The sequence below is a fragment of the Trifolium pratense genome, linkage group LG4, assembly GCF_020283565.1.
Source record: "Trifolium pratense cultivar HEN17-A07 linkage group LG4, ARS_RC_1.1, whole genome shotgun sequence".
In the NCBI taxonomy this organism is placed as follows: Eukaryota; Viridiplantae; Streptophyta; class Magnoliopsida; order Fabales; family Fabaceae; genus Trifolium; species Trifolium pratense.
Genome location: NC_060062.1, coordinates 19,031,952 through 19,044,573, shown reverse-complemented (window position 1 = coordinate 19,044,573; position 12,622 = coordinate 19,031,952). Strand labels below are relative to the sequence as shown.

Here is a 12,622-nt window from a genome sequence, read left to right as displayed (position 1 = left end):
TTAGTTATGGGTAGAAAATATAAGCGTTGGTTAATTTAAAAAAAAAAAAAAAATTGTGTTCCGATAGATGCAATTTAGAAAAAAAAAACATTTTAAAAGAGTCATTGTTGCATAAAGGAAATTGTTTTTTGAGAAGTAATGCCACTTGGGTTAGCCTAACAATTACAAGAATATGAAAGTAAGAGTCCGAATCCTTTCCCTTTGGAGAGAAAACGGCCTTCTCCATTTCCTTCGTAATAAGAAGACATGTGGCAAATTAAACATCAATGGTCTCGATTCATCTTAGGAATCATTTTTATTTTACTTCAATTTTACTTAAAAAAAAGAAAAAACAGAGAACGAGACACACTCTCTCTCTATCTATGTTTCTCAAAGCCCATACGAGAACTTAAAACATGTCATCGCCTACCACATATCATTGTTTCGTCGTAGCACTGCTTTTACTCTTGTTTCCTAGTACGAGTTTGTCGTAATTGCAAGATTGGTTTACATCAGTGGCGACTTCAGAAATATTATCAAGCCTAGGCACAATGTTACCGCAAAGTACAAATATTTATTGGTTTAAAGTTTTCGGATCGGAGTTCAACCGGATCAGACCATTTTTAACTAAATATATATATAATAAATAAATAGTATATTTTTGGAATTTTTAATAATGTATATAAACAAATAAAATAAAATAAAGTAAAAAAAACAAAAGGGTAAAAAAATAAATGGGTACACCGGGTGTTGAACCCAAAACCTCTACGTGATCAACCAAATGTAGGACCACTGGCCAAACGCACGCCTGATGACATAAGTACAGCTTAACTAATATATATATTAAAGTTACTCTTTGAACACTGATCATCGTCTTCAACCTCATGCTGACCATCACCAAAACCTCAAAAATCGTTTTTTTTTTAATTCTTGCACCAAATTGGACATGTAAATATACCATTTTGCTCAGAATTTCATGGGGATTATGAATATACACTTAACGTTTATTAATTTTTATTCAAACATTCGAATTTTCATATTATAGTAAGAACCCTAAAAAAAAAATTATATGCCGAGCCCAGGCACGTGCCCAAGCTAGCCAGGCGGTGAAATCGCCCCTGGTTTACATCATTTTCCATCCATCTCATGTTCAACCCATATTGATTTATGAACAATCACATTAATTAAGTTGTTACGTGTCTGCTTTTTTATCAATGGAAATGGAAATTGTTATTTTTCCACAAATGGAGAGGATCTGGACCTTGAAAGCAAGTTAGATTTAACGTAGAATTACAAAAAAAAAAACAGTAGCAAGTAATAATGTTTTCACATTCTTCTTCTGTACACCAGTTTGTTACGATCACTTATCTTTCATTCTTTGTCTAGTTTTTATCTAGTTCTTATAGTATTCTATCTTATTCTTGTTGGTGTAAAAATATAACAAGAAAATGCGAAAAAAAAAGAAATATTTACCTCTTGAAGAGTAGAGCAAGTGTATATGAATTTCAAAGTTATGAGAGTTTGTATTCACAATAATTTTAGTTTACACTCACTACAGTAATAATTTTGTACAATGTGAAAAATGTAGAGGTGCACTGCAAATATTTAGCGGTATATTTAACAAGGAAACAATTAACTTGGGCCTTATGCACCACAAACCCAGCCCAATTTAACAAATCTACCCAATCCCATTACAATCCTCCTCCTTCTCCTCCATTTCACACGCGCGCTTTCTTCTCCCATACCATAGCATGCTTTTCACTTCAATGCCGTTACTCTTTCTACTATAACACCAAAACATATTCAAATGGCATGCTGCTATAAGTTCAACTATTTCTTTCTCCACTCTCATTTCTTACGGAGAAAAATTCCATTTCCACTCCGTCGCATCACCGTAACCGCCACCGCCGGGAACTCCTCTTGCAAATTTCAATCACCGAAGTTTCTTCGTTCTTCACGCGCAACAATCTCCAAAGTAACACACTCGCGTAGTAATTAATAATTACAAACTTTTTTTAATTTTTTAATTGTTTTATTCTCGTTGTTGAAATTTGATTTTGCTTTGTGCGTTTCTTTGTTAGGGTTATTGTAGTGTATCTTTGGATTCGCATGGTGATGGAGTTGTTTCTGCAACTTCTTCGAGTGCTGCAACTTTCACTCCGGCAATTAGTTATGGAGCTGCTCAACCTGTGCAGCTTGGTTCTGTTAGCAATGTCGGAGCTGCGGCAAACGGTGATTCTGGTAATGGTAGAGTCATGCTCATTGACGGAACGTCGGTAATTCATAGAGCATACTACAAGCTTTTAGGTATGCTTTTTTGTTTATGTTGAATTGTGTTATTGTTTCTTTAGCTTCTTTTTATGCCTTGTAGAATGTTTTGGAGAATCGTCTGTTTGGATTGAATTATTTGAGCTTATCTACCGGCATAAGTTTGTGAGACCGTTTGGGAGAACTTATGAAAGAAATTATGTCAATTTTCATAAGTTCTCCAATATAGCTTTTATGAAATTAGCTCGGAGCATATATAACAATTTATGTTTATTTTGTCTTTTGCTATAAAAATTGCTGATGTAAGCTTATACATAAGCGCTTATCATGGTAATTGCCTTTGCTATAAGCTGCAAATAAGTTGTTTATCCAAGCAGGTCCTTGGTGAATTGTTTTATGTTTGGAGATATGCATTTGCAATTTTTTTGAGCAAGAGAATTTAAACATGTTAGTACTTGTTTGAGAAACTTTTGGTTTATATTTGCGTATTTTGGTATTGATTAAATTAGAAGTGATTTTGCCTTCCTTTTTTTTTTTTTTTTTTTTTTTTTTTGTAGTTTTGTTTGAGAAATGCAACTGATTGTTGTTAACACACATTGGTTTTAATAGCAAAATTGCACCACGGTCATCTAGCACACGCTGATGGAAATGGAGATTGGGTTCTAATGATATTTTCAGCATTATCATTTGTAAGTTATTTGTAGATTTTTTGTTTTCTGATTTTACCTTGTATATTGATTGATATCTGATCAGTAGAACTATGGATGAGGGGGATTTTTCCCCTCATCAAGGCTATTCTGAGTTTTGTGGAAAATCTAAACATTTCATGGTAAATTCTAATTTCAATGCTCAACTTTGGTTAAAAAATAGACTCAGCCTTATAATGTAAGCCATTTGTCTAATAGTTAATTAACAGTGTCTATTGTGTTTGAAAATGTTGAAGTACGGTAGCAAATGCATGGTCTTAGAAGTGCTACAATTTAACTGTGTTCCAGCATACTTGTGTTGTTGATGAAACACACGGGCTTAATGAACAATAATTTTAATTTACATTGACGAAACTTTGCAGTGTTTTTTTTCTCAATCAAGAAAGGAAATTAATATTGCTGTGTTGTTGGAAGTCATTCTAATTGAATCTTAAGTTTTTCATTTGTTTCAGTAACAATACAAATTGTATATGATAATTTTAACTATGGTTGAATGTACAGAGAAGTTTTGTTTTGTTTGATATGTGTTTTTATCTTTTAGTTACTTTTTTTTCCCTTGCAGATAATAGATGTTCTGGAATTTATCCCTTCCCATGTGGTGGTATGTTTTGTCCATTATACATTTATCTGCATGAAAAGCTTGCATTTCCTTTAAATGTATCATCCTCACTATTTATCTATGTCGAAAAAGCTTGCATTTCCCTCGTGTTTACAATCAGTTAGTTTGGCTAAATACTATGGTATCTTTTGTATGCAGGTAGTGTTTGACCATGATGGTAAGATATGAAATCCCGCTTCTATATTTGCTAGTATATTTAGTATCGTATTTGATCCTTCATGGTAATAGAAAGTAAGTTTCTTTTAATTATTATGGTACTTCTATTTTGATTATTTTATTTTTGGTGTGTGCGCTTGCAATGCGTTGATGATAAATTGAGTTGAAGTTTAGTTTGCACAGTGTTTGTGTTATGAACCTTATGTTTTGATCAAGACCATATTGGTTTTCTTGACCAAATTAGGATTCTGTCACCGACCAAAACATTATAAAAAAATTATTGACTATAATTACAATGACAGTATATATAATGGGAGAAAACATGGACAATATAGACGACATTATGGACTTGGGGGTATTTGTGTAAATATCTTAATTAAGCGTCAATAAACACATATCACATGAGTTGTTTTTACACAAAAAAATAACGGGGTTGAATGCTTTTATTGCTATTCATGCAAGGTTTTTATTCACTTTTTGTCATCTTATCTTGTACTAGTGCATTCATATTGTGGTTTATTTTAATCATAAATAAAAGAAGACAAATATATACGACAGGGGATAGAAGCAATTTGATGCCCATTCTCTAACTTCTGAGATAATTGCATCCTTAGGTTAGAAATCAAAGAGATGGGAATCTTTTCACCCTTGGAAAGCATAAATAGATAAATGAATTACAGTTTGATACATGATTCCCCACCAAACTCTTGCACAGATAACCAAGGATGTGTTGTGAAACTTATTATGATCAATGAAGAAAGTTTCATAGGCGGATTAATGTTCAGTTGAGTGCAAGTTGCTTCTACAAGCTATTGATGCACTGGTGGTATCTATCTGGGCATACCAAGGATTTGAATGCATCATTTTGTGTCTTTTTCTCCTTAGGGTCTAACTTGCATTTTTCAAGTTCTTTGTCTTGTAAAGCCTCTCTCAACTGTCAAAGTAAAATCTTAATAAAGGAATCCTTTTCATTTCAGGAATTCCTTTTCGTCATACTTCTAATTCATCAAAAGAAAGTTTTACTGCTAAAGGTATGTTAAGTTCTGAGTTTCAGTATTTTTGCGTGATGAAATTGGAGTGTAAGACTAATATCAGAATTTGAACCCCTTTCTTTTGTGGTTATATATTGGCAAGGGTAGAGTGAGTTTTCATTTTTCGTCCTTTAATTTTGACAGAGGACCAAGGTATGAGAACAGTATGGACCGGTTATTTTTTTATTTATTTATTGAAAAAGGAACAATTACATAATAAAAACTCCCTGTTGTTCCAGAGCCTGGCTGTTTAAAGAGATGTAAAAAACAGCATAGCAATAATAACATTCTCTGTCCCTGTGAACCATTTGGGCATTTCTCTCCACAGTTTCCATCAAATTTCTCCTATTTGTGTAAATATGTCAGGCTTCCTCAGACATATTTGTTCTTTCACTTCGACCTTGCCCACCTTAAACAAAGCTCCTCTGGTTCCCGGCCTTCCTATTGGTGATACATACTAGGAATAATTTTTGATGTTCATAAAATCATATTGTCTAGGTTAATTCATTCAGATGAAGTACTTTGGTCATCATAAGCTCGCTCCTTTTTTTTTTTTTATTTCTTTTTGAAAAAAAAACCTTGTCGGTAATCCAGATAATAATCTCAACTGTTTTGGAGAGGCATAACAAGAACGAAAGGTTCTAGACTTTGAAGGATATAATGATTTTCAGTGACATTTCAAGCTGAAAGTACCGGAGTTTCTACTCCTCGGTTGATTTCCTTGTAGTTTGGCCCTTTTGGGCTTCGACCTTGTTTCCCCCCAAAAAACATAAATAATTAGGTTCTTCCCCGGCCCGTTCTTTCTCATTTTTATTTATGTTCCTTCGCCAAGCTTCACCCAGGCCCACAATATCCATCTGCGTAGAATTGTAGGCTGTAATAATGTGGTATACCTTAACATTTTATTCTGTTCTTATTTGTCTCACTTTGGGTTTTAATGATGCTTTGATTCAATTGGACTGGGATAGTTAATATTGTGTTTTGTGGTATATTTTTTAGAATAAATTTTAAATGACTAGTTAACCTTTTTATTTGAGATTTACCTGATTCTTTGACCATGTTTTTAAAACGCATTGTTTTACAGCTTCTTAATGTGATGCATCCTAATTTCATGTGCACTTTCTTTGAAGGCCAGAACTTTAGGCACAATCTATACCCTTCTTACAAGAGCAATCGTCCTCCTACTCCTGATACCATTGTTCAGGGACTTCAATACCTCAAAGCATCCATCAAAGCTATGTCCGTTAAAGTCATTGAGGCAAGTTGTGGGTTTATATTGCTTACAAGTTTTAAGAGGGTGTATATAACTGATATAAAATCATTAAATGATAGGTTCCAGGTGTAGAAGCAGATGATGTGATTGGAACATTAGCCTTAAGGAGTGTTGATGCTGGGTACAAGGTGATGTCTTTAATAGTTTCAAGATAGAGAATGGTTGATACTCTCTAATTCCAAAGCACCTTTACGAATTTTTAATAAACATAAATATTTTCTTGACCAAATGAAAAGTCTACCATTATATATTATTAGAGTGCGGTCATGTTGCTGAATAAAACCATTCCTTAAGACATGACTTCACATTATTAGAGAGTATCAACCATAATATTATGATGAATGTTAAATCATGCACTCGGTTACTGAAAAGGAGGATGTGGCAATTTCTAATGGGACTATTCTGGTGTTGCTGCTTTTGTCATGGAAATGTCCTCAGGGATATTACCAAGTCCCTGTCACTAATGATTGTCTCATCTTGATGTTAGGTACGAGTTGTTTCCCCAGACAAAGACTTCTTTCAGATTCTATCTCCGTCATTACGCCTCCTAAGACTTGCTCCACGTGGTGACCAGTAAGTATCAAACATGATTTATAGTTTAACATCATGCACTAGCTAATGATTTAGTGCAATGATTAATAGCATTTTATATTTATCTATGCTTTAAATCATGAGAGATTGTGCAATAAAGGGTTTTTACTCCTTTTTCCTCTTACCCTTTTATTCATAAAGATTTACATTACCTGAGGAAGAAATTGAAAAGGGAATATGCTGACATTGCATTTAAACTCTCTATTTGTGCAGTTTTTCAGAGTGGGGACGATTTTAACTTATGGGCTATATAAACATTATGCTAAATGATGATGCTCTATATCTTTCTTTTTTTTTTTTTTTTTTTCGTTTCTATTACTTTTTGAGTTTTGTATTACATGAAAAATTATTGGTACCATATACTGCCACTGGTCAATTCAGTAAAAATAGTATACTTTCTCATACCAAATAATATACAAATTGCAACAAAGCTATGGCAAAAAGGTTTTCAAAATATGTGTTCATTTTCAATTTTCATTTTCCAAATTGTGTTCATTTTAAATTGTTAACAAGGAGATGAAAAATTTGTGGTGAACTATTGTGATAGAGAGAATATAAAAGGCAAGCTAGGAAGAATACATTTTTCAGAAACAATGAAAATGTGTTTTTTTTTTTTTTTGCATTTTCAACATTTTTGAAAATTGTAGATCTATTTTAAAAAATCCTAAAAGAAAATGGTGAGGTAGATTGCATCTATATTCTCCTATGTTTATTAGTTGAAGGAAAATGAAAACATGAAAAATGGAAAGTGAACGGACCTTTATTTGTTTGATTGTAATATCCCTTTCTAAGTAACAAAGTTGTTTGCTCTTATGTTTTAAGACAGTTTCTTCTTCTTCTTCTTCTTCTTTTCTCAATAGGATGGTTTCATTTGGAGTTGAGGACTTTGCACAGAAATATGGAGGTCTGAAACCATCCCAGTTTGTGGATTTGATTGCACTTTCTGGTGACAGATCTGATAATATTCCAGGTTATTTTGCGCACCTCTATTTGGAACATCATTCTATTAAACATGAGTCAAAATTGAGCGAGTTTACAGGAAGATTTTCAAATGAGGCCATGCTTAATTTCTTATTCGTCGTCACTTTTGAAATCAATGGGTAATAAGATTTGTTAGAGTATTAGGATTATCATTTCATTATTACAAGTCTTCTTATGTCGTGAGTGTTTTGTTCCGTACTTGTGCCTGATCCAGTATCCTATTAGTGAAATATGTTCACCCATTTCTCCTTTCTATGTTTCCTATAATTTCAGGAAGACCATTATCCTATATCCTATACAGTATATAACATTATAGAAAAGGTAAAAAAGAAAAGAGTCAGTTAAAAAAGATGATTGACTAAAGTAAAATAGGAAAATCAACTTATTAAATATGATAATCATGCTAGGTATGGTGTAACTCTTTTGATCGATATGAAATTTAATTGTTTTTCTACTTCTAATACATCTTAACTTAATTCCTCTCAGACTGAAATCGCACAAAAAAAATAAATAATATATCTACCCCATTTAATTGTTTCCCTGGATCATATCTTACTCAGGTGTTTTCTCACTAATTTTCACTGCATATCCTAATTAAAAACATTGGATGTTTATCTCCCATGTTTTGCAGATTATGTAATGAGATTATAATTATAACAAACAAATTAAAGTATACAAGAGGAGAAAACTTCAATGCATTCCATTCTACAAGGAATCCCTTCCTCTAGGGTCATTCCTGTTTTGTGGAATCAAGACCTATAATGGAATCATCGTTTAATGTCTTTCTACATGCCAAACTAATGAATCGTCATTACCTAATATTAGAGTCGAGAATGGAATACCAACAATGAATTGGTCCAAGTGGTAAGGGTCTTGGTCCCCTAAAGCATGTGGTCAGGGGTTCGATTCCTGGCTCATGCGTATGGAGAGAATTCGGTTGGGAGGGGGGAGAACCCACATTGTGTGCCCCACAGGTTCCCTGACGGAGATTAGTCATCGCTAACGGCGGTGGAAACTTCGTAACAATATCATGGTAACCCAAAGAAAAAAAAAGAGTCGAGAATGGAATCGCTGTTTTGTTCGAAGCATGCTTTTCAGTTTTTAGGGGATAAGTTATATAAGCTTCTCAAATTTTATTAAGTATTTAATACTTATTGTATTTTGTAAATACAGGAGTTAATGGAATTGGAGATGTTTATGCTGTGCAATTGATCAGCAAATTTGGTGAGGTTTCATTAACTTTCTCATTTTTTTCATAACTAAATAATGTTCTGCCATCATGAGAAGTCAACATACAGCATGTACTGTGATTTCTGATTTTATTTCCAGAGTCAACTACTAAGAGTTGTCTGTCTTCTTATCTAATAAGCCAGTTTTATTTTTATTTATTTCTTATTTTCTTTGCCCAAAAGTAAGCTTCTAAGGAGACTTGGTATGAGAAAATAAAATGTTTAGCAGGGAAGAGTCAATTTTCTTTATGGTTATAACTGGAATAACTGAATGTTGATGAGGCAAGAGGAGAGAAGATGATATGGAAAGAGTAGGGTCTAGCTCAGAGGCAGATAAATAAGACAGGGAAAGGAGAGAGGTTAGGCTAGAATTTGGTAGGGTTTACACCAGAGGTTGTAGACTGAAGTCCTGGTCTATCTGTTTTTCTCTTTTCTTTCTGTTTTTGTTTTTGTTTTTGATAGGTTATGCACTGTATTGTCTGTCATTTGGAATTACTTCTCCTTCTGTAATCAAATAATTGGGTTCTTATCATCATTCTTTTGTTATATTCTTTTTGAAGTGGTTGGCATGGCTGGAAAATCACATATTAATTGTACCTTCACTGGACTGTAAAGAAAATATAAATGTAAATTTATTAACCAAAACTTGACTATTTCTGCATATGTAACAATTCATTTTTTTTGGGCTCATTTCCTTGTTGCTTTTGGTTCTCGGTATTGTTTTTGAAAACTATTTGAATTACTAACACTTTATTGGGTGGTTGCTTGATTGGCATTCAATTATTTATTATCCAAATAATCTAACCTTGTAGAACAAACTTATTTGAAAATAGTGTGTATTGTTACTCGGTCTTGTATCTTCATATACCTTTGTATGTATGCATCTTTGATTTTAAGCCATCTCTTTCCACTTATTTGAATAGGCACATTAGAGAGGTTGTTGGAATCTGTCGATCAAATCAAAGAGGATCGCATTAGAAAGGTATTCCCACTTCAGGGTTAAAGTTATTCGAGTAATGGTTAAAACGTTTCTCATTTGAACTTACTATATCTTATTCAACATGATTAATAAGATCTATTTAGCATCTGAATGTAAACCCCTTCCTTTTTTGAAACTATACTGTATATGATATTATTGGTTTTACCTTTTGGATGTAATCTAGTTCACAATTATTACGTCAATGCTGACATTGTGATTTCTTTTGCCATTTTCTTTGCAGGCCTTGATTGAAAATTCTGAGCAGGCTCTATTAAGCAAGGAGCTGGCAAGCATCTCAATCTTTGATATTCTTTCTTTTTATTTATATATACACTTTTTTTTCCTTTTTCTGTTTCTTATTAATATTATGTCTTTTTATCCTTTAAATTGCAATTTGCATTTATATGATAGTGTTTAATATTATGACAGGCATTGCTGCGTTCTGATCTACCATCCTACATGGTACCATTTACCGTTAACGATCTCTTGTTTAATAAACCCGAGGTTTGTGGCACCTAAGGCAGTTTGAATTTTCAATTTATATTTTTTAATTAGTTTTTGGCATGGTGTTTTCGATCCATCTGTAGATGACATTTAGAATAGAAGCAGCAGCTAAAATGTTTGTGGTTTATTATTTGAATTTGAATACTTTTTGGGAACAAATGATCCGCTGTAACTTTACCCAAGACATTCAAGCATTTCTGAATTCATAGTCGAACACTGTACATAATCTAATGTATTGTTAATAAATGCAATAAAGTATCAGTTCTGTAAATGTTTGCCAGTACACTATTAAGCTTGACATTCCACGAAAACATCTAATATTGTAAAAATTAATTATGTACAGGACAATGGCAGCAAATTCAACAGCCTTTTAACAGCTATCAGTGCATACGCAGAAGGTTTTTCAGCCGATCCTATCATCAGAAGAGCGTCTCGTTTGTGGGAAAAGTTAGATTCAAAGTGAAGTTCATCGAGATATCAGGTTTTCTTTTGTTGTATAGATGGAATACTTTGAATGGAGCATGTCAATACTGGAACCACAATACAGCGGGAGTGGATTTAAGTGTACATAGCATTATACGGAGTATGAGTTTTTCTTTTGCAGATAACAATGCATTCCAGTGATTGATCTGCGATGAAAACAATTTTTTTGGTTACGTAAGCCAAATTTAATTGACTTTATGTAAGCCAAATTTAATTGACGGTTCTTTTATTTAAGGTGAAAAGCATATATAGTAGAGAGAAGCACAAAATGGAATGAGTTGTAGTATTTACTTAGGTGGATGTTTTAGGATATGCTTATTGCAGATTGTATAAGAAAAATGATAAATTAGAGTACAGACTTTAAGCGCACTTTAAGGCTATGTTGTTAATCTCGGATAGCGGCGCGTAGCGCCGAACCTCAAAAATGCTATTGCGGTATAGCGGGTAGCGCTATAGCGGTATAGCGGTCATGTACAAATTAAACATAAATCTCAACAACATACATAAATACTAAAATAGGAAAATACACAAAATTAAAAGGACTTTCTTACTTAATAATTATACTAAATATTGTCATTTACCATCAAAATAGGTTCTAAATAAGGACTAATAACATTCCATGAAGTTCTAGAAGTACTCAAAATGACATACCATTAAAATTCTAGAAGTACTCAAAATGACATCCCATTAAAATAAAGCATAAGCAAGTTCTAAAAGTAAACAAAATAATGACAAGCCATTAATCTTTTGAAGCCCTTGAGACCACATCTGCTTCTGCCTCATCTTCACTTCTAAGCTCCACCACATTAAGGTTTGAGAAAGGAACAAACCTTGTAAGAAGAGGAGAAGAGCAGTTGATTTGGAGAAAGGAAACAGATGAGTCGATTTGGTGAAGGAGATGTTGAAGGAGAAGAGGAGAAGAGCGTGATGTGAGAAAAGAAAGAAGAAACAACTCAAATAGAAAAGTAAATCACGTGTTGTGATGTGTTGGTAGCTTTTTGATGTGTAGAAAAGTGCAAAATACCGCTCACTTATGATTTATTTCCAAAATAAAGATTTTCATCAATTTTTTCCCCTCCAAAACGCTAAAGCGGCCAAATAGCGCTACAAAAACGCTACGCCACCGCTAACAAAACGCTATTTTCCTGCAAATAGCGGCCGCTATTTCCGCTTCTCTAAATAGCGGAAAGCAGTCTTATAGCATAGCAGAGAGGTGGTAAAACGCTACGCTATAGCGCGCTATAGCGCCGCTATTAACATCCTAGCTTTAAGGTATACATAACATCAAGTGTATGGTATTTTGTACTATGTATTATTATGTAACAAGATTTATCTCGTTTAAACGGTTGAGATCCAAAGAAGAGTAAGGGGACCACATAAAAAAAAAGAGGGAAAATGAAATTAGGGTAAATATTGCTTTTGGGAATAAGCTTAGAATATACTCCGTCCAGTCTTATATATAAGAGAAAATTTACTTTTTAAATCCATTAAAAATTTAATGTATTTGGACCATAATATGCTTCAGATACATTAGATTCTTAATGAATCTAAAGAGTAAATTCTCTCTTATATATAGGACTAGAGGGAGTATCTAACTTAGTTTTGTTTCATTTTATTTGCTGCAAGTAATGTTGCCGATTTTCAACATAGTCGTGTATTCTGCAGACCTTTATTATTTTTATCAAAACAATTTTAAGTCATTTATTCTCTACTCCTTTTTTTAATAAAAAAAACTTTTTTTTTACTTTCATCTGTTTTAACCGAAAATACTAACCTAATAGCAGATAAAAGAATCAAATCTGTGACAAAAAAACATTTTTGC

General features: G+C 33.1%; 1 protein-coding gene across 2 annotated transcripts; it reads left to right on the top strand.

The window, feature by feature from the left end:
- Positions 1–1,684: 1,684 nt before the first annotated feature.
- LOC123924246 (DNA polymerase I) lies at positions 1,685–11,152 on the top strand. Of its 2 annotated transcripts, XM_045977072.1 has the most exons (15): positions 1,685–1,954; positions 2,061–2,286; positions 2,857–2,936; positions 3,517–3,555; positions 3,712–3,730; positions 4,707–4,760; positions 5,891–6,018; positions 6,093–6,161; positions 6,521–6,606; positions 7,485–7,594; positions 8,779–8,829; positions 9,758–9,816; positions 10,055–10,099; positions 10,243–10,317; positions 10,661–11,152. In XM_045977072.1, the coding sequence occupies exons 1-15, from the start codon at positions 1,787–1,789 to the stop codon at positions 10,778–10,780; spliced, it is 1,329 nt and encodes a 442-aa protein (XP_045833028.1). In that variant the 5' UTR covers positions 1,685–1,786; the 3' UTR covers positions 10,781–11,152. The 2 variants fall into 2 exon arrangements, with proteins under 2 accessions (XP_045833028.1, XP_045833029.1); XM_045977073.1 differs by lacking the exon at positions 4,707–4,760.
- The last annotated feature ends 1,470 nt before the right edge of the window (positions 11,153–12,622 follow it).